A 22,282-nucleotide genomic window follows, 5' to 3' on the forward strand; every position below is an offset into this window, starting at 1 on the left:
GGAGGTCCGTAGTCTGCAGAAAGCAGCCGCTGATTATCAAATTCCATCACATTTGGCGCAGAACGTGCTGCGGATACGCGGCAAAAAAAGTCAAAATCCGCACCAAACGATGTGGATTACGACATACATTTTGGTGTGCATCCATATCAAATTCCACAGTGCAAAATATGCCACGGGTCTTGGCACAGATCTGCACCAACATATATTCTGGAGGATGTGTTCACACATAGCATATTTTGGTGCGGATCTGCATTAAATTCTGCATGTTTTAGGCACATTTATAAACCTCTTTACGCCAATTTCGGGTGTAAAAAAGTTGCAGATTTTTGTGCAAAAATTTGCAACTTTTCTTTTCACTTGTCCGACCCGCCACTTTTTTGGGTGGGGTTGTCAGATGGGGTTTAGCCACTCTGCACCAACAGATTGGTGTATAATTTATGCCAGAAAGGTACTAGTTGGCGCAGGCGTAGATTATTGCAAAGGCGCACGAAGATGTTTGTAGTAGAACAGGTGGCCTGCGCCTCTTCATGTATTTAGTGCACCGTGCGCTGGGGGCAATTGTACTAAGACTGGCGTGGGAGACCCCCACCCAAAGTTTTCGGCTGATGCTATGGAAGGTGTATGGGCCCCTTTTAAAGTACTCAGCACGTTAAATGTGGGTCATATAGAGGTGACTGGTTTTGTGGTGCTAACAGTGAATCATTTTTGGTAATTGTAGTCTTCTTCTGAGTGATTGCATGTTTGTATCCACCGTACAGTAATTTACTAATTGTAATATTACTTGATCAAACCGCATTCCTGCCGGTGACATCAGCTTCCTGCTTCTTAACTACATAAGTACAATGATTTAGTGTTGTCTTTGGGTTGGTGAATGCGCAGCGGGTGCCAATCTCTTGTCTTGTGGCATTCCTCCTACATAACAGGGCTGAATTAGGATAATCACGTATGGGGTGAAATTCCTTTATTCTGACATCTGCGGTGCATAAAAAGTGCCGGACTATCAGATATCGGAGTAATGAACAGAAAATAGGACGATGAAAAGAGTTTTCTTATTGATTCATAGAGATCTATTGAGCCCCCCCGCGTGTGATCTGCGCTAAAATAGGACATGCCACCATTTTTTTTTTCTGTGATAAAAGTCCACTTGTCTGTGTTGACCTGCGGAAACTGATTGACTTCTATGGCCGTGTGCAACAGCGGAAATTCCGTGCTGAATCGCGCTGCGAAAAATCCGCCCGTGTGCATTAGCCCTATTTGTGCTCCGGATATCTCTGTTTTAGTAAACACTTGACTATATTTCCAAGAGGAACAGCAGAGGAACAGCACAATGTTAAGTTCCAAGAAAAGATGCTGCAGAATGATGTTACGTGCTGATGTGTACTAAACCAGATGTCAGGACAGATCCCCTTAAAGGGAGCCCAAACCTACACCAGAGGCGGACTCCTTACATCCTCGAGTCTGAATAAGGAAGGTGGAATAATACCTCTGCAGCGCCCCCTATTGGATGGCAGCATTCCTTCAAATCTATGTAAGACTCTTTAAACAAGTCTTGAGAACAATGATTGAGAATAGGAAACTAAGCCATTCAGCTGGCTCAGTATTCCGTGCGGCCGCCTCTCCCTATAGAGGGGAGACAGGCCGCAGCGGAAACGGCGATACAATTGACATGTCGCAGATTTGAGTTCCATGCGGCATGTCCATTTCAGCAGGGCTTGACCACAACGGACTGTCCGCTTTGCTGCTTAGGCTCAGGTTTAGGATTGCCGGCGGCAATTCGCCTTGTGTGAACCCAGCCTAATAGTAAGGAAGAGAACAACGTGAAAAACGGTAAAATAACCCGTAAAAGCTGAACTCCCTGATGATCTGTAATAGTACGGCCGGCATTGACAGAAGTCCGCCGAGGACCGGTCTGTATTATCAGGGGACAGCAGTGCTATAAGTGACGCCCATCGGACCTTCCTTTATCTCACGCAGGGCTGTTAACTGGAGAACACATTTTAATTTTAGCCCCTGAATAATCCTCTGCATGTGATCTGTGTACAGGATTAGGAAATACGATGGCACAATCTACATTCTGAGAAAGAAGTGCCCCCAGTCCCAAGAATTCAGTGTTGTGTCCATTCATTATCCTGGGATTATATGAAACACATCCTGGATGGTGGCTGCTGTTTCAACAAACTTTGCATAAGTCAGTAGACTATAGGAAATTTTGTAATATACCTTCTCCCCTGCCTTATACTGATCAGATGTCCGCAATACACTCCTAAAATCTGTCTTGAGAGAAGCAGAAACCAGATGAATTTTCAGGTCACTGAGGGATCAGGTTACAGCGGCTGCCCATAGAGGTCTAAGGAAGGGAAGAAAGATGGAGCTGATTCAGAGAGAGACACACAGATGCTGTTGAAGGCACAGCAAGTGTTTTATCTCACCCCAGTGCTGTATTCACATCTACACTGCTCGGTACTGCTGTATAATGACCTCCATGATGATGCTGCTGCTGCTTCTCTGTATATGAGATGTGGAGAAGAAAAGATCCAGAGATACTGACAAGGAAAGAGGGGACAACCGGTAATAAATGCAGTATACAAGTCATAAAATAGTTTTATTCCTCATGTATACATATAATGGCTTACTCTGAAAAGTCACCTGAAATGTCAGATACACTTTAAAGGGGCTTTCTGAGACGTCACTCCCACGGACAGCGGCCATCAATAGTAAAGCTTTTTTGTACATTTCCGGCCCTGCTGCACTGACAGCAGGCCGCAGGATCAGCTCATCGTCATAGTTCAATTATTGATGACTTATTCTCAGGGTAGTTCATCAGTAGCAAAAATCCGGAATACCCATTGGAGGGGCTGGGGGTGTCCGTGCCAGCGGCCTTCACTTGATGAGTCAAGGGCAGCCTGCCTGGTTTATTGAACGCCTTTAGTTGATCCCCGATGGTTTACTGCTCAGGACTTCCGGTGATCAGCTGATATTAGGCCGTCTGTGAATACGGACAGCTCCGTCCTCATAGAAGTCAATGGGAGCTGTGCTTGCAATTACCAACATTGGCCACTGCAATGGGGATGGAGCTGTCACCATCAGTAATAATGTCCTGGAAAACCCCTTTAAATAAAATAGTCATAGAAGTATAGTTACAGCCCACATCCTTAATGCGGTCATGATAGCTGCGGCAGTAGTAACACGTCCTTACACCAGTAGTATATAGAGGGGTCGGTGCATAATTATACAGGCTCACTTCTTCCTAATGGTGGTCTCTATCGGGGATGGTGACATTACAGTAGACGGGCCTCTCCAGGACAGACAATACTGACTTCTGCAGCATGACGTGCTTGCTGCCCGCTCTGCATGTCTCCACCGTGCGGTGCGGATCCAGTAACTGCAGTCTCCGTTGACTTGTGAGCAAGTCATTGTCACCGGCACTTGCCCGTCTTTTCAGTTTGGAGCGATTGCTGGGGCCGCCCGTTACCGCTCATTGTCTTCATCTCCCTTGATTAGTGGGCTCTCAGTTTGTGACTCTGACTCCTCTCCAGCGTCTTGTAAACCCGATGAGGCTCTTTTTGTGCTTCTGTCGGCGATAAGCCGCATTGGCTCTTGTCTCGGAGACGGCGCGGTGTCCGCGCACAGTGCAGCTTTTGTCTTCAGCATTTGGCAGTCCGTCGTTTTCTCAGTTTTGCAAAGGTTTTTTTTTTTTTTTTTTTTGCCTGGAAGGGTTTTTGAAATGTAAATCCACAAAAGAAAAGGAAAGTTTTTTTAATTTCTGTTGACTGCGGCGTCTCTAACAGTATATTGATTTCTTTTAGGCCAGTGGTGTCCAAACCCGAGTCCTCGCAACCCCCCCAAACAGGTCACCTCTTCATAGTATCGCGCAGGTGATGCAGTTATTGGCAGCGCCTCAGACATTGCTACAGGGGTTCTCTCTATAGCATATCCTGCCGGGGGGTCCCGAGCACTGCAGATTGGGAAGCCCAGGCTACGTTTGCATTGCGTTTTAGGGCAGGTGTGTAAAAAGTGCTGCAAAGTAAGAGTTCTTTCATGTCAATTTACAAAATGCAAAGTGGTCAAAAGCGAACTGTAAATCAAGACAATGTGTGGTGTGAACACAATTTGTCTTCCAAACAGCATCAATACTTCTAGGTTTCTTTTGCACACGGTTTTTGAACGAACTCGGCAGGGAGGTTGTTCCAAACATCTTGAAGAACTAACTAACCACAGATCTTCTGTTGATGTCGGCTCGCTCAAATCCTTCTGTGTCTTCATATAATCCCAGACAGACTCAATGATGTTGCGATCAGAGCTCTGTGGGGCCATATCGGCACTTCCAGGACTCCTTGTTCTTCACACTGAAGATTAGTTCTTAATGACATTGGCTGCTGAAGAATAAATTAGGAGTTAGGCCTCATGTCCCCGGGCATGTGCGGTTTCCATGTGTGGAATCCTGAAGACGAATCCACCCCTGCCTGCAGTCATGGACATTTTCTCACCTGTCCGGATGCGGTTCGGGTCTTCTCCGTTCTGGCCCGTCTTCTTTCTTCTGCACGGCAGATGCATGCGGGCCCAAAGGCCTCACGCATGCGCTTTTTAAAAAAAAAAATCTCCTGCTTTCCCATGGATTAGACTGTTTCCATTGTCTTCCATGGAAGCCGTCCGTGCGGGAATCTGCAGAAAATAAAGCGCGCTGCAATTATTTCCCACGCAGGCGATCAGCAAATCGGGGAAAAATGACATCCGCTGGTATTTAATCACCTGCGGATACCCAATGGTTGTCTATGGGGTGATTGAACTGCTAATTACACGTGCGGGTGACACAGGTGGATTCCACAATTCAGTTATGAAGCCTTAATCCGACGCCTCCCTGATGGTGTTGCATGATGGATAAGTATCTGCCTGTAGATCTCAGCACGGAGGACGCATTAACTCTTTCTTATCCAATTACAATTATTGTCCCTCTCTTCAGTGAACAAACTGCCTTCTGTTACAGCCAAATATTTCACATATTGACCCCTCAGTCCGGAGCTCCCGCTGCCATTTTTCTGCACCCCAGCTCTTAAGTTTTCGAGCATAGTTGAGTCTCTTGGCCTTGTTTCTACGTAGAATGTGTGGCTATTTGACAGCAGTTCTTCCATGAAGACCACTTCTGGCCAGACATCTCCGAACAGTAGATGGGTGTACCCGGGTCGCACTGCTTTCTGCCAGCTCTGAGCTGATGGCACTGATAGGCATTTTCCATTTGCGAAGGGAAGTAAGCATGATATGTCTTTCGTCTGTTGCAGTACGTTTCCTTGGCCGACCACTAAGTCTTCAGTCCTCAACGTTGCCGTTTCTTTGTGCTGCTTCAAAAGCACTTGAACAACACATCTTGAAACCCCTGTCTGCTTTGAAATCTGTCCCTGGGAGAGACCTTGCTGATGCAGAATAACTACCCTGTTTCTTGTGGCTGTGCTCAGTCTTCCCATAGTGACATGAAACTGTCTTCCACAACCTCACCTTTGTAGCAGAGTTTAGCTGTTCCTCACCCAGTTTTAAGCCTCCTACACGGCTGTTTGTTTCGGTTAATGACTGTGTTTCAATCTACATATACAAATGCTGATTATCAACACCTGTTAGGTTTTTGATTAACCAATTATAGCAGACTACAACAATCCCTGACTTTGTACAAGGCACCTAGAAGAACTGATGCTGCTGTGAAGGTAAAGGGCCGTCACAGCAAATATTAATTTGATTTAGATTTCACTTTTGTTCATTCACTTAGCAGTTTGTCAATTGACAAAATAAACTGTTAACGCTGCGTTCAGTCGTGGCCGTCTTTGTTGCAGTTTTCTACAGTAATTAAAACCGCATAACAAAAAAAAAAACATGCTTTTTTTTTTCATTGCAGTTGAAAATCGCAATAAAAACGGCCACGTGTGAGTGCGGCCTGACATTTCTCCTGTTTTTGAAAGCATTCTTACTTTGCAGCATTTTTTTGCACATCTGCCTAAAACTTTTTTTGCACAGTACTGTATACACATATATATATACACATATATATACGTTAAAGGGATTTCCTTTCGTATACAGGTAGCATAAAGGTAGTGTAAATAGAAAAAAAAATCCATACTCCCCTTTCCAGTGGCCTCCCCTGTTCAGCAGCACGGCTCCAGTCCTTGCCGATCCGAACCGTAAAGTGATTGCAGCGATCATGTGTAGTTCTTCCTTCTTGCAACCACTCGGCCAATCGCTGGCTTCAGCAGTCACATATCATTGGTGCACAGATGCCCACTGAGGCTAATGATTGGCTGAACAGTCACATAAGCTATGAAAGGCATTTGTCTGTGGCGACTGGAATGTTAGTGCTGGATGAGGCAGGCCATTGAGATTTGACTTTTGTTTTCTGTTATCTGCCTTTTTTTTTTTTAAGTGTTGGGAAATCCCACTAAACACAGACTGTAACTGAGGGTATTGGGGCATTTTGTTTTAAGAGTACCTACACCTTCACCCTGAAGCGCTCGTGCTCCGTTGGCCATTTTCAGCTCCTTTCCTTTCAGCCGTAAAGCCAGAATCTGGTCCCGTGCAGACCCCGTACCTTCTGTAAAGTGTCCCCTCAGTGCCCCGTAGAGTCCTCTTCTGTAATTTGATTTTTCTCACTCCTCTCATGGTATCTGGTTCCTAAATCATCATCTTGTCAGCCTGCATTTTGAAAATGCGCACATTCTCACCCCGGGCCGAAGGCCTGAAGAGCTCCTTCGCACCCCTGTACCCGTCTTTTATTCTGTAGTAAGGGATTTTCAAAAAATAGAAAACCCCTTTAAGTAAGTTTCTTCATTACGTGAGCGTGTAAAGCGTTTGCATTGTGCGGCACTACAAGGTCCGCTGGAGGAAAGTTCATGTATAGTTCAGAGTTCGGTAAAACATTACCTTGGACCGCGCTGCGCTAGAGAAGGTGACACAGCTAAGAGTCCTGGTCCCGCTGCCAGCCTGAAACCGGAGACCCTGCCGCTCTGTAACTCTTTGTGTTCTTCTCTTGCAGGCCTGCACCGGCATTGAGAATATCGACGAAGCGATCACACTGCTGGAGCAGAACAACTGGGACTTATTAGTAAGTTTATCTTCCCATTTTCTGAATATATCTGAAATACGTTTCTCTGTTCTAATATTTATTTTGTCACTTTAGCCCATGTTGAGGATTTAGAGCAGAACCTGCAGTTAGTGCGTGTCAATAGGAGTATTTTATACTCTGTGCAGAATAAGGGGGTATTGTCATTGTGCGACCCGCAATGCCAATAACCCATTAATTTCTATAGGGCTATCGACACCACCGGGTTTTTTTCTGAGTGCGTATTACTCGCGCAAAAAAAATATATCGCGGCACGCACTATCTTGGAGCATATTAAGTGCTTGTGCACACTCGGAGAGCGCATGGGGATTGTTGGCACGCAGCGAGTACGCATGGTATTGTGCGGTTTCTGCGTGCCGGCACACAAGACTCTCGCGCTAAGCATGCCTGCTCACATAGTCTGAGCACGGCCTAATGAGCACTCTGTGGACTTGAAAATCCGCAGCATGCTCATTATCACGGATTCCAGGTGGAAAAGCCATGGATTAACCCTACTTAATTACTGCGGACTAACATGCATGCAGATCTTTACGTAACAGCTGTTCTAATCTGCACCAAACTTGCCACATAGCTAAATCGGGTACTGCAGAAGGTTCTAGACTGGGTTTTCAGCTCTCTAGAACCTACCGTTCTCGCCATATTTGCAAAAAAAAATAAATCCAAATTTAAATGTTAAAGAGATTGTCTGGTAGCTGGACCACCCGCATCATAGGATGTGTTCAAAAAAAATGTAATATAAAAAAAAACAAAAAACTATATTTACCCCTTCGCGACTCCTAGTATTCAGCGTTGCAGTCCCGCTGTGGTCCCGGTGATTGTTGTGACAGATGATGTCACACGAGATCAGGTGATCAATGAGAAGCTGCAGCGTCACGTCTAGTAACTGGGCAACCCCCTTACTTAAAATTTCTTTGCGACTCCACTGGCGAGATGTCAAATTTCTGTGGATAACAAGTCAGCCATTTTTCTTAGCTCACCGCAAATGGGCTGTACTTTATTATGTTGGCTTCACATCAACAGCAAATGACGTTTAGGCCTGATGTACACAGGCATATTTGTACTGCGGGATTCAGAGCTCTGGATCCCGCAGCAAACACAGCCCATAGGACATGCATTGAAAAATGCATTTCCATGCCCACAAGCGGAAATCAACTGCGATACTCCACTCGCGGGGTGGAAACCGTCCTATTCTAGCGCGAGCCTCGCCATCGCTGACACGTCGGCTCTGCACTGCGAGTGTCTCGCAGTCGGAATCCGACCCAGCCGTCTGCATTCGGCCTTAGCCACATAAACGCAAACCTTTACACGCAATAGACCTGTGGGAAGCCTGGTAATTCTATTAGTTGCTTTATAGCAGGTGAAAGGCCTATAAGGGTCGAAACGTCGCGTGTGCATTATAGAGGAATAAAGAGGAATTTTGCTGTTTTCTCCCACCACCTATGCCGCCACGTATAGTCTGTTATCTGCAGGATAGTTTCATCAATAGATGATTAGCTGCGGTGGGAGACTTCAGATCCCTGCAGATAGGCTGATTGCTGGCACCGCAGTCAGTTTGGACAACGCAGTAAGCAAATCGGGATGTCCATACTGTCCACCGAATAAGCATTCGGCAGATCGTTGTCTGTGTGTGGGAAGCATTAGGGATGATTGACACCATGATTTTAGGCTACATCCCGGATTCTGTTTTTGGGAATCTAGACAGAACTTGGAACAGCCTGAAACCTTGATGTGAATGGCCCCTTTGTTTGGTAACTCAGATTTTAGTCCTGGTTTAAAGCGGTTATCCGGTTATCGGACAACTGTACTGCTATAGCACCAAGTGTCTTAATAACAACCAGAACAGTACTTACCTGTCTTCTGCTGCGAAGATCCCACGCCGGTGCCCCCCGCTGGTGATTGTTGTGTAGATGACATCACATGAAGTCACCTGACTGCTGCAGCCAATCAGAGGGTCAACATTCTGAAGTCCCGGTATCATGGCGCCTAGGATGAGAACGAGCGGTGACGCTACAGCGGTCGGGTGGCTTCCTGTGACATCCTCTACTCAGCAGCCGTTGGGAGGACAGCAGGGCAACGACGCTGGATCCCCACAGCAGACGGGGGGAAGAGGGGAGGTAAGCACTGCTGTGTTTAGTTAAAGATACTTGGAGCTAATGCAGGAAAGTTGTCCAGTAACCCCTTTAATAATTGGATTACAGCTGCAGGCTCACAAGGGCTTCCATTAGGCTGCATTCACAACTAAGTCAGGATGTACAATGCTCCGCTGTAGCGGCCATTGCCCGTTTAATATTCTAGCTCTCTGTTTAATCAGTGATCGGAGCGGAGATACTGTCAGAAGCAATTGGCTGGGAAGGCTCATAGAGTCCCAGGTGGTTGAGGAACACGGGATCTGGGCGTGAAAGCTTTACACACGTGTCTTGGTTTGTAAATGAGCTCACTGCGTAGTATGCGGCCAAGTGAGGAGGTGCTACCAGTCGTGTGATATGTGGGAGGAAGCATTTGGTAGGCTGTCATGTGCAACTCGGGGCTTTTTAAAGGAGTATGTGCTCATTCAGCCGTGGAAAAAGAGGCTCGCTATGGGCATTATGCCCCATTCCTAAAAGTTCAAACATGTTGGCTAAATTGCTTATCTCCCCCAGTCATCTCGTTTTGAAACTTAACCCAATTTTGTGCCTTTAGATGGAAAATGCCACAATGGCCCTTTTACCAATAAGCGCCTGATGGTCGTCCCAAGTGATATTCACTTCTGTGCTTTCACTGCTTAGTGAATGAAGGTGGAGCGGGCTGCAGATCGTTCCGGCCGGCCGCCTCCATTCACCATAAACGGGCGTAAATGAATGTTAAACTCGCGATCGCCCGAACAAACGACGGCCAGCTTGTATTTCGGCACGTTCGCTTTATAGGACGCCCTGACTCATTTACGCAAGCATAAAGTAGCTTCCTGATCGGAGGCACCCCCCCCCATGTGAACAGGCAGATCTACAGCTGGTCTGTGGGCACAAATGAACATGTTGGTGATCATTCATCCACATAAGCTACTAAAAAACTTCATAAAACTGTGTGAAGGGAGCCTAAAATGTGTTGCTACTCTTGTTGATGCTCTCCCTAGTTTCTTGACTGTTTCACACTTTAAGGCCTCCCTCACACAGCCGCTTTTTTACGTTAATAGTGCGGCGTTGTCATAGCCGCGCTAATCGTATAACGCTCCTATTGTTTTAAGTGGAGCCTCTCGACAGCCGCTTGATTTTCGAGCGGAGTCTGTTCTACTTTGGACGTTTAGCGCACTTCATCAATGATGAGGTATGCTAAACTGCGCTGTCTGCCGCGGGCGGAAGTGAAAGCAAAATCGCGGCACTTTGCCCAACCCCTGTGTGCAGGAGGCCTTAGAAGGAGTACAATTTGAGAAGTAGAACAAGTACATATCAGAAAAGCTCCTGATATTAGTGTTGATAGCACATGGGATGAAGACTTGGTTTCTTGTATCTGGTTTATGTTGCCATTGTCTTCACATGCCGGCCCCTTATATATAAGCAACAAGGCTCTGGTAGGCAAGAAATGTAACAAAAGCAAAAATACTGGACTGAACGAAGGTGTGATGTCTGGACATAGAAAACTTTGAGAATACAGAGATTTATGACTGTGACTGTAACAGGGGCACTCTCCACGTCTAGAAGAAAGAAGGTTTCTACACCGACATAGAAGGGGGTTCTTTACTGTAAGAGCAGTGAGACTGTGGAACTCTCTGCCTGAGGATGTGATGATGGCAAACTCTATAAAAGAGTTCAAGAGCGGCCTGATGTCTTTCGTGAACTTGAAGGACCACTCTGGGAAAAACTAATTTTTCCATCCGATGTTCCCTCGCCTGATTGCTTGTCACACTCTGGATATCTCCCATGTACATTGCAACCACTTCCATGCAGTTCAGCCCCCTGTCTGATACTTATTAGACACAATCTTGATACTGTGATTTCTCTCTGGGGTGGGTGGGTGGGTGGGGGGACTGGGACGAAGCGAATGACCAGGGTCCTTTGGTGCAGGAATCGGTGCGGCTCTCACTTATCTAATATTTGTTGTTCCTCCTGGAAATATATGAATAAATTAAAAACAGACCGCCTCCATTTCCCTTGTAAATAGGCCGTGGCTGTGTGACCTTGCCAGCACTGATTAGACAGGGTCTGAGTATGTAGAGACACGCCCTATTGTGAAGCAGAATGGAACCTCCCAGTTGTCAATGTTGACTATGCATTTCCAGGAGTAGTAACAGAGGAGCTGCACAATGCAAAAATTTAAGAAAAGATGCTCCAGAATTATATCATTTAAGGGCGTATTTACACGGGTTACGCGACTGCGCCCCAGATCTCCGCTCGCATCACGCGGTGCACGGACACTCCGTCCATGAGCGGGACGCCGTACGCTACAGTTAAATTGTAGGATTCTCCTCCAAACTATCCCCAGTGTGTCTTCTATTTTATGTCAGATTGTCCAAGTATAAGTGATTAAGTCTTTATTGTATCTGGCCGAGAGACAGCAGAAAACAGATGGCAGCGTCTTATATCGGAATGTGTTTTCTCAGGAGGAGCGCAGATGAAGCTGCATGTTCTCCTCTCCTGCACCTAAATGACTTCTGTTGCTGTGTGCGCTACGGCCGTGACAGACCCTCCACAGATGTGCGCTGCACGGACATACCTGCATCGTATGGTTAATGTTTGTGCCCCACTACACACGCACTGACACATATGGACACACGAACATTCCCCCCCCCCTCAGTGTAACTTAACATACTCTCCATAATGCTCTCCTTCACCCCTTACATTCTGGTTTTCATGCTCTACATTCTACAGAAGCTGCCCTTACTAGAGTGTCTAATGACCTGCAGAAGGGGCGGCTCATCGGCACATGCACCAGTTGATGATCTCCAGGCACATGCGGGACTTGGTAGCACTATGCGGCTGATGCCTACTGCATCATCCATGTCTAAGGAGGTGAGAGGGGTGGACTTTAGGGATGGTCCGGCCCGCCCACCGGACCACTGTGCCTCATTTACATGCGGCGGGAAAACTTCAAACTCTACTTAGACCAACAAAAATGACTGTAAATCAGCGGACAGCCAATATTACAGCCTGTCCTTAGCTTGTTTTACTACAATCTCATGACCGCTTCCCTATAAAGAGACTGTCAGCTAGTTGTCTTCATTATATGCACTTTCTTAATTAGCCCACTGTATATCCTGGACAGTGGCCATGAGGGCGCGCAATGCAGTGGGGAGGGGGGGGGGGAGTAAAATAATTACCCCATCTAAAGCCCCATTTACACACACAGATGATCGCTCAACATTCGCTAGAAACTGACTGTTTTGAGTAAACATTTTGCATAGGTACTAATGACTAATCAGCCTATTAGTAGCTAACTAGCTTCATTTGCATGTATTTAGAGAACAGCGGGTGGTCTGTTCTCTAAATACATCGCTATTGTTCTCCAGAGAGACAGCTGCTGAACGAATCTGATCAGCGCTGCCCATGGAGAACTTTGTGTGCGGTCCCTCTCATCAGGAACGACAGATATTCACCTGAGCTGAACTCCGCGATGGACGGTAAGTGCACGATGGGCGCACATTTACACACAACGATTCGCTCAAATCGGGCGGATTTGTGTTTTGCATAGACAATCCGCCGTAAAACGCGAGCATTGAAAGGCGTGAACTTTCAATTTTTCGTTCACAATTGCAGATACGAATTGCGTACTCCGAGCGGATGAAAAATCGCGGCATGTCAATGGAGGCCGTCTGACTCGCAGCCCATATGCAATTAACATCGTGTGGAGGGTGGGAGTAACCGCGCCATTGCTAAGCGACGGTATGGGAAATACAAATTATAAAAAAAACCCTAATGCCAGTGACCGCCTGTTAGGGAGGTACACAGGGTCACGGGCCGGGCTCACGGGCTTCTTTTTGGCTTAGGTCGGGCTCACACCACTTTATCGTTAAAACACTGCGTAGGGAATCGCGTATTGTCGGGTTTTTGCTTGCTTACGCCTGCTCATGTACAGCGTATTTTACGTCCCCCGTCCTGTTTATGACTAGTAAATGCTGTGATAGGACACACGGACCGGGGTTATCTTCATGAAACACATCCTACTAGGTAGCCAGTGAGCTTATAGAATGGGCGGCCAATATGAGAGCTATATACTATGGCCTGTATATTGGATTTCATGTATTTATATGGCTTGTACATATTCCACAGTGCTGTACTTAGATTGTCATCACTTAAATCAGTCCCTGTCTGCATTGGGACTTGCCCAGGACCCCGGTGCTGGAAGGTAACAGTACTAACCATTGGGCCACGGCATCCTAGGAGCATGCTCTGTGACTGTAGTTGTACATGCGCACCGTTGGGCCTCGTACAAAGTTAATTCCTCAAGATTTATATATAGAAATATCAGCAATTTGGAGAGCGCAGAATCGCGCCCCCCCCCCCCCCCCCCCTCCTCCCACAACTCCTCCTGCTCTGTTTTCTTTGCACAATCGCCAAGAAAGAGAGACATTAAATCCCAGAACTGCAGAGTCATCATCCCGGCTCCAAGTGACCCGTCGGCTTCTTGGTGCAATGAGGACTGACTTTATTTTTGGCCACAGGGAAAGCTCTTTGTCTCCAATAGGTGTCATACGAAGCGTCATCAGACGCACACAAGGCTTGTATGTGTATGACGGCCGTCCGGATCTTACCTGGGTGCAGGCCGCTCACCTGCCGGGGTAACATGGACTGCAAGGTCATAGGTAAAGAATTGAAAGTATCTGCAAGTGGCTTGGCAAAAGTTTTTACGCAGTTGTACAACTTTTGTTGACTTTTTTTACATTTTTTTTTTTCCTTTTTACATGGCTGGATGAATTTAACCCTTAAAGGTTGAATTATTCACTACTGGAAAAAGCAGAGCAGAGGAGCTGATTTCTGATTGGTTGCTCTGGATAATTACCTTTAAGGAGTGTTCCTCAGGATAGGTCACCGATCGTTGATTGGCAAGGACCTGCCACTCAAGATCCCGCTGATCAGCTGATCCTCCTGATCGCTGTCATTGCAGCAGGACCGGACATCATTGATGGTCGGGGCCTAAAGTGTAATAGGCGGCTTCACTCCCATCGTCTCCAACGTCTGACCCCGTTGACTGGAGAAACAGCTGATCGGCGAGATCTTGAGTGCCGATCAACTACTGATGACCGTTCCTTAACGAGCTGGCACCAAGGGACTAATGAGCGATTTCTTGCTTTGTATCCTTTTGGGTTCCGCATTTACACGGCGCAGCTCTTGGTCAAAATTGCCCATTTGAGTATTTTCTTGGCTTGGTTCTTTAACAAGGCCAAATAACTGATACATGGATGCTTATGTTTGACGGATCCACTTTAATGTATGGGGTTGGAGAAATGGTGGAAGTGTCCCTGCTTCCCATAGAACACACATTATGCAGCATTGCTCCTTGTGAAGAGTCACTGGACAAGTCCTCGTCTGACCTCATTTATTGGCTATGAACTCCATAGTTTGGGCGACGTGGAGCCTCATGCTCACCCGCTCCCTTGTTCAATGCGGCGTCCTCTGGAGGAGTCGGCGAGCGCAAACAGCAAGCGTGACTCTTTTCAGTAGGCTGCGTTCGCACACTCCCATAGAAATGAATGAGAGGGGAGCGCTTACAGGCGTGCGCGCCAAAATAGTACCTGCTGCGTTTTTTGATGCGTTCCTTGGAACATTGACTACTATGGGTCTGTGTGCTGTCGCCTAGGCCATTGCAGACTTGGACAGCGCACGGACTGAATATACGCTTGTATGAGTTGGCCCTTAAAGGGGTGATCCAACTTCTTAAAAACAAAATCAGCTGCAAATGGTATAAAGCGGCGAGAGGCAAAGTGGCAGCAGTGCGGCACGTGACCATTGTGGCCACTGGTAGGCTGGATGCTTGTGAACAAAGTTTGGGAAAACCGTGGAAATGTGAGCTTTGGGGGAATTAGGTGAGGAATGTGAAATTGGTTTTGCACCAATAGCAACTTTTTAAAAAGTTTTTATTTCTTTATTTTTAAGATACTCTGTGACTTTTTTTGTAATCTGGCATCCAGTAATCCAGAAATTCTCCTAATCTGACACTTATTTCCTACACGTAACTGCTTATTACAATATATCTGGGCCCCGCATCACTAGACTCGGAGCCACTTGTGTCCTCATGTCGCCCTCCGTGTTGGGAAATCTGGTGACTCATGATATTCAGGCGGGGAGCGTTGAACTCGCTGGTGCTTGATTCTCCGGAGAGGACAAAGCACATGTGACACTGTTTGTATCGGTATGTGATTGCTTTATTAGGTTATTTACGTGTGTGTATAATATATATATATAGATATATATATATATATATATATATATATATACACACTAACAGCCTATGAGCGGGCGCGGCGCTGAGTCTATATAATTAAAAGATAATTTCATTCTATATTTTATTATAATTTATATATAATGAGATTCTTTGTAATCCCATGGGCTCGGCGCCACGCTCACTCATAGTGTTGGTATTACAGGTCAGCGCCAGTCACCTGACTGCTGCATTAGCGGATATGGCGATGCTTTTATGCCGTGGTGGATTCTGCCATGGACTCCGCAGCTATTCTGGCGCGGTTTATGCAGTGGATCTGCCGGCCAATGGGCAAAATCCACGTGCGGAATTCACCTTACACAAAAAGAAATGACATTGCTGCTTCATGCGAAAACGTGCCAGGTACCCTGCAGACGGGTTTTGGCCATTGGCAGGGCGAAGGACTCGTTCATGTCAGCAGTTTTGCATTTCAGTTTTAAGTCCTGCTGATTTAAATGGGATTTTCTGAGCTTCAGTTCTACTCGGTTCTGTTCCGTTTTTTTTTTTTTGTAACATGGTAGTCAATGGCGTGACGGAACTGAAAGGTTTCTGATTTGGTTCCGCTTTTATGTTCATTGAACTGATCACGCGCTGAAGACGTGGAAGACCAAAGCATAAAATAGATCGGTTAAAATGGAAATGGACAAGATGATAAAAAATGTCTTTTTTAAAAAAAATTTTTTAGGGCTCATTTATATGAACATGCTTGAATTGCGTATTACGCGCGTGTAATATACGGTACATCGCAGTCATTCAGATACATAGATTTTTGCATATCCCACTCACACGCTATGGGTGTGTATAAAACGCTGTATATATGCGATACATTGCAAACGTATGGTGTTCAATACGCAGCACTGCTATGAGACAGAGTGGGGAATAACAGAGCAAGTCACTCTGCGCATTCCATCGTGCGTGATATACGTAGGGCAGCGATAGCCCCGCTGGCTGACACAGTGGTAAGACGCTGCGTAATACACATACGGAACATTCTACCGATTTGTATTGGCTGAACTCTATTTACAACTCTGACCGCTCCGAGGACGTAACGCTCCTTATATTAAACAGCAGGTTCACGGTCCCGTGATCGTTTCCATGTGTTCTTCTATGCGTTTCCCCAGATATAGCGCTGAATGATTTGTTTACTGCTTAACTGCGTCCTCTTTCTGCCCTCTTGTGGTTTTCGTCGGTATTGCAGCATGCCAAGAAAACAGAAATACGTTCAAATTTTTTTTTAAACTGTTGCAAAGAGAACCCAATATTAATGTAACTACACTAATGAATTCTAGTAATCCTTGTGCATGAACGTAGCCTCAGGGTGCTCATGTGTACACTATCCTACCAAAGGTAATTGGAACCTCCAGCAAGAATCAATAAAAGGCTGAACTGGATGGCCATATGTATTTCTGAAGAAGCGCAGTGAATAAGCATGCAATCCGGACATGAAAAAAGGCAAACACACATGAAAATCACAATTATATAGACAAGCAGTGAAAACCATGAGCCCGTGTCAATGAGCCCTTGCTAATCCACTGCTTGCCACATTTCCAATCCTTAGGCCAATTTGGTCGTGATAAAACTTCGACCGAAAATTGCTGCTATGTGAAGCGTTGGATCCCAGTGTATTCATTCACATAGGCAATTTTTGGGCGCGCGAAAAAAATCACGCCATAAAGTCATCAAATCGCCAGCCGTTTTTGGTCGTGGATTTTTCTCACAGCATCAAAAGATAGGTCAAGACTTATCTTTTGCTTCTGCAAGGAAAATCAGCGACCAAAAGCCTATCTTTTGACGAAAAACATGGGAGGCACCCATAGACGCCTATGGGAGCTGAAAAAGGGGAGGGGCAGGGAGGTTATTTGCGTCCAACGCTGGGAAAAGAAGGCAGACGCTGCGGATGTAACTATTTAAGATAATAGAAGCCATTCTGTAAACCCACGGAATTCCGCGCTGCAGTGTTTTTTTGTTTTTTTTTTTAACGTGATACGCTCGTCTGAATGGACGAGAAAATACAAATTAATTTCGGAACTAGACTGCGGTTATTCTTCTCTCCTGCAGTTTTTGGCCACGTGCGGCCAGTGTGAAATCTTATACAGTCGTTTGTATGAGGCCTTAGGCTGGGTTCCCACGGGACGGAAATCCATCAGTTTGGCCGCAGCGAAAAGCCACAAATTTCCACGGGAGAGCCACAGCTTCAAAACCCGCGGCATTCTGCCTCGGGTTATGGAGCTGTGCGGGCGCCAGCATTCCGTTGCGGCTTTCTCTCCACATTGCAAAATCTCATCCACATGGCTGGCTAATCCCGGGATTAGGCGCCGCGAGCGGATTAGTTGCACAGAAATTACGCACAGGTTTTCCGTGGCAAATCCATCCAATGTGAACCCAGCCTTAGAGGGCATTCACACAGGTGATTCCCCACTTCCCTTACCTGTGCGAGTTTTGTCCAATTCCGAGATGGACAGAACTCGTGCAGGAAAAGAAGCCATTCATTAGACCGGTTTGATTCACATGTGTGATTCTTCTCTCAGTCCGAGTTACAAAAATCGCTGCATGTTCTATTTTTGTGCAATTCCTTCTCAAGAATCGACCACTATTTTCTATGGGACCATAAAAAAACCCACATCACAACTGCATGCCATTCTCATGCATTTTTTAACACAGGTTACTATGGTGACCACTTGGTAAAAAAAAAAAGAGAGCGCAAGTGAAAATCGCATGGAAAACGGTCAATTTTTCACTGACAAAATTGGCACTCGCCCATGTGAATACAACCGCCGGTCCTAGTTTCTTTGCTGACTCCTTTGCCCTGCCCTGTGATTCTCCTGGTCACCCTATCTGCAGGGAACTACCACACACCCCTTTTACCTTGAATAGACCCCGTCCCTTTCTTCTCCGTATTAGTGGGGGTCACAGAGGTCAGATTCTCAACCATCACAATCTTAAAGCATTTTCTAGTGAGAAGTTATAACATTAAAGGGCTTTTCCAGCTCTAAAGTGCTGATGATCTATCTGTAGCCTAGGTCATCATTAGTTGCTCCCCAGGATGCATCAGTGCGCTACCGAACGGTGCTGCTGTTAGCCGGAAACCTAGAGCTCCGTAGGTGGTGCAGTGGCCGGGGATGGTACTGCAGGCAAAGATCCATTTCATTTGCAGAATCTACAGAGAGCCGATCTGTGGGGGTCCCGGGTGGTGGTGGTATGAATCAACTATCCTGGGAATTGATCAGCAATGCTTTAGGGCTTGAGAGCCCCTTTTAAATTATGAAAATATACCTTTTAAAGGGATTCCTCAGGACTTGAGCGGTGCAGGCTTATCCCTAGGACAGACTATCCATGTTTGTGTGGATGGGGAGTGATGTACAAATTCTCTGCAGATCAGCACATGAAGTGTTTAGGCTGGCTCATTCCATATGATGGTCTGTGCCGTGCACCTCAGCGCTACCCATTCTCTTAAATTGGGCTGAACAGAGCAAGCTACGGTACTACTGTAAGCACCAACGTCTCTACGGATGAGTCTCTGCTCCTGTAGAACCGTTGTAGGGGGCCGCAGTGCTCTCAGCACTGCCCTAGTGGGTTGTACCCCCACCTAAGGTCCAGCGAACCCCTTTGAAGGATGTTTCCGGGCTTCTATTACGAATCGCCTCTCCTCAGGATAGGTCATCTATAGTTGATCGTCAGGACTCTGCCGCACAGGACTTCTGGTGATTAGCTGTTTGCAATGGCCACAGCGCTCACAGCCTCATTAGACAGCTGATCGACAGGGGTCATGAGCGGCAAAGACCTATTGATCAACTATTGATGACCTATCCTGAGGATGCATCATTGATGTCTTTGTCCTGGAAAACCCCTTTAAGGAGAGGATAATTCTAGGACTTATATTATTAATTAATTACTGATATATATATTTAGAGGAATATTAAGTTTTGCAGTTTTTCATAGGTTCCTATCTTGCAGGGGACAGTTATGATAAATCCAATGCAACCTAAGCAGGAATGCCTCGGCTGTCCATAAGGGCCTTCTGAGGCTAATAGAAGATGGGAAGCACTGGGTTTATTAATTTCATCGCCTGCAAGGATAGGAAAGCCTATGTAATATTCAGTGTATAGCAGGAAAGACCAAGTAAAGTGTCCTGCACTTGCAGGTAGGTTCTCATCTTAGGGGTTCTGTTCATATCAGACGTTCACATTTAAAGGCTGCTTTTACTTAGGTCGATAGTCTCCTGAATAATTGCTCAAATAAGCAATTACCGGTAACTGTCGGCCCGCGTAAATATGGCACCTGACCGGGTACGAGTGAGCTGGAACGGATCGACTAGCGACTACTGAGCCAACAATGGCATGTAATCGCTCCTTCGACCAATTTATTCAAACCATTATCATGTAAAAGTCCCCTTGACCTGTTTATAAGTTATATCTCCTGCTGTAGTGAATCTGTTTGTTTCTTCTTCTGACAGGCAGCAATAAACGGTGTGATACCACAGGAAAACGGCATTTTACAGAGGTACGTGCTCTCCGGTCATACTCTTTACTCACTTACGGACCCTGCATGTTACATACTACTCTATACTCTACAGGGATCCATTTGGGAGCGTTCAGGACACATTTCTAATTGTTCTTTTCACAATGATCTTCTCTGATTATTCTCCCCCCCCCCCCCCCCCATTTTACACTTCTGCCATCTAACGCTCTTCCTTCTGTTCATGTTTGCCCCACCTTACTTGGTGCACTAATGGTTGCCTTTGTCCCTACGCTGCTCTTTGCCCAATCTTTCTCCAAGCCATCATCTAGACTTTTCCCTTGTTTTATTCCCTAAGGGACCTGTTTGCCTCTTCATCCTCTTCATCCTTGGTGTCTTATGGCATGCACCTTGGCTTTTGGTACTCTTAGTAGTGGCTTACTCTTCCTCCTCTCGCTAAGCTCTAAAACTGAGTAAAAACAAAGTTTGCCAACTCCAGTCTATGGGTAGCCTGCAGCAGGTTATATCTGGAGGGGGTCCTGTTAGAATTAATGTATCAGCTATCCGCAGAATGGGTGATAAAAGTCTAATTGTGGGTAGTCTGATAGCTGGGACCCCCATTGATAGTGAGAGCAGGGGTTACTATGTTTCCCTTCCTCCTCATTGTGGGCTCCCTGCATTTCCCACAGTGAGGAGGAGATTGAATGGCGGGATGGCCGTGCATGTGCAAAGCTGCTCAATTCATTCTAAACGGCAGAGTACTAGTGCTAGGCTATTTTGGTCAGTTCCATTGAACTCAATAGAACAGTGACCAAGCATGCAAGGCCATCGCTCCATTCACTGCGGTGATGTGAAGGTGGCACAGGTGCCCCTGGGGGGGGGGGGGGACTCAGGGACGCCATGATCAGGATAGGTGAGACCCCCATGATCAAACCTTTTATCACCTATCCTGTTGATAAGGTTGTATGGAAACAGCTGAACAACCAGTGCTACGCTGTTTGTGTAAATCCAGTAGAAGTGAATGAGATTTACTTAAATGCCGTAGCACAACAAGCTGCACTGTTTCTGCAATCTGTGTGATGTGGAGACGGCTTAGCTTGCTGTGTTACGCTGTTTGCATTACTTCCATTCAGTTCTATGGGAGTTACCAGAACATTGTTCCACAGAGTGCTCAGGAGTTTCTGTAAAACCTGGCCACCTCTGAAAACTTTTTGCCAGCGGGACAAGAGCATCAGGATGGAATAAGGGACAGGGATGGGAATATCCTTTTGAAGGCTATGAACACCTTTGCACTGATGATATTCTTTTTTTGTTCATTATCTTCTTAAATTCAAAATTAAGCAACTTTCTAAGGTGAATAGTCTTCATTAAAAATGTTCTGCCATTTTACTCCTGTAAAGTCTGTATAAATCCAGTACATAGCCGGTTGTGCTGCTGAATCTGACATGGCTCCGACAACACGATGCTCTTGGCTGTTGTGGTTCTTTCTGCTCTACCCCTATCTTCTCTTAGTATTAAAATAGCAGGAAGGGGAGGAGCATGTAAATGGCCATTCAGAGTTTGAAGAGGGAAGGAAGCATCCAAGTCTTCAGAGAGGGCAGATCGCACAGGCTATAGGTGGGGAGGAAAGCATAGAGGGCTGAGGGGTGAATCACACAGGCTATAGATGGGGAGGAAAAAGCTATGAGAATGGAGGGTGAAATAGATGGCTGTACTGCAGAAAGAGGAGGGATCTGCCAGGTGGGGCAGATCACATGCTGCTCAGCATCAGTGTCTGTGAGCACACGGGAGGGAGAGGTGATCCCTCATGAGCTGTAGAAGCAGAAAACAGTCCAGAAATTAAGCTTTGCTGATAGATCAGAGCCAGTAAAGACAGCAGCATCCTGGACGCACTTTTTAGCCTGTATTACTGGGAGGGACACAGCCACCTAAGAAGAGGAGAAAGTTGCAAACTGCTGTCTGGGGATCTGAACATGTATAAGGGAATGAAGATTGTAGCCTCAAACATAGTGCAGCTTTTTATCTCAAGATAACCACAAACCTATGTAAAATTAAGGTGTCTAGCCCTTAAAGAGTAGCTACACTTTAACTTTTTACAGGTCATATCGTTAACACAAAGAGGCTGCAGCACTGTTTCCCCTCGGCTGTCTTTGCTGTTTTTCGGCTCCTTCCAGCAGCTGAAAACAGTCTGCATAGAGGTCGATAGAAGGCGACAGACGCTCCTAAGAGGCCATCTTCCACTACTGGAAGGAGCAGCAAAGACAGCTGAGGGGAAGCAGCACTTCGGTGAGCACTGCAGCCCCCTCCTTCTAGTGGTCAGTGGGGGTTTCAACATTGGGA

At 46.2% G+C, this 22,282-nt stretch overlaps 1 protein-coding gene across 1 annotated transcript in view; it reads left to right on the forward strand.

The window, feature by feature from the left end:
• The window catches only part of FAF1 (Fas associated factor 1), a 256,577-nt gene that overhangs the window by 13,736 nt on the left and 220,559 nt on the right, over positions 1 to 22,282 (forward strand). The window contains exons 2-3 of the mRNA XM_066597616.1: positions 7,013 to 7,081; positions 19,941 to 19,987. Coding sequence (XP_066453713.1) covers positions 7,013 to 7,081; positions 19,941 to 19,987 — 116 coding nt within the window. The remainder of the gene's footprint in view (positions 1 to 7,012; positions 7,082 to 19,940; positions 19,988 to 22,282) is intronic.

The sequence above is a fragment of the Eleutherodactylus coqui genome, chromosome 3 (assembly GCF_035609145.1).
Source record: "Eleutherodactylus coqui strain aEleCoq1 chromosome 3, aEleCoq1.hap1, whole genome shotgun sequence".
In the NCBI taxonomy this organism is placed as follows: Eukaryota; Metazoa; Chordata; class Amphibia; order Anura; family Eleutherodactylidae; genus Eleutherodactylus; species Eleutherodactylus coqui.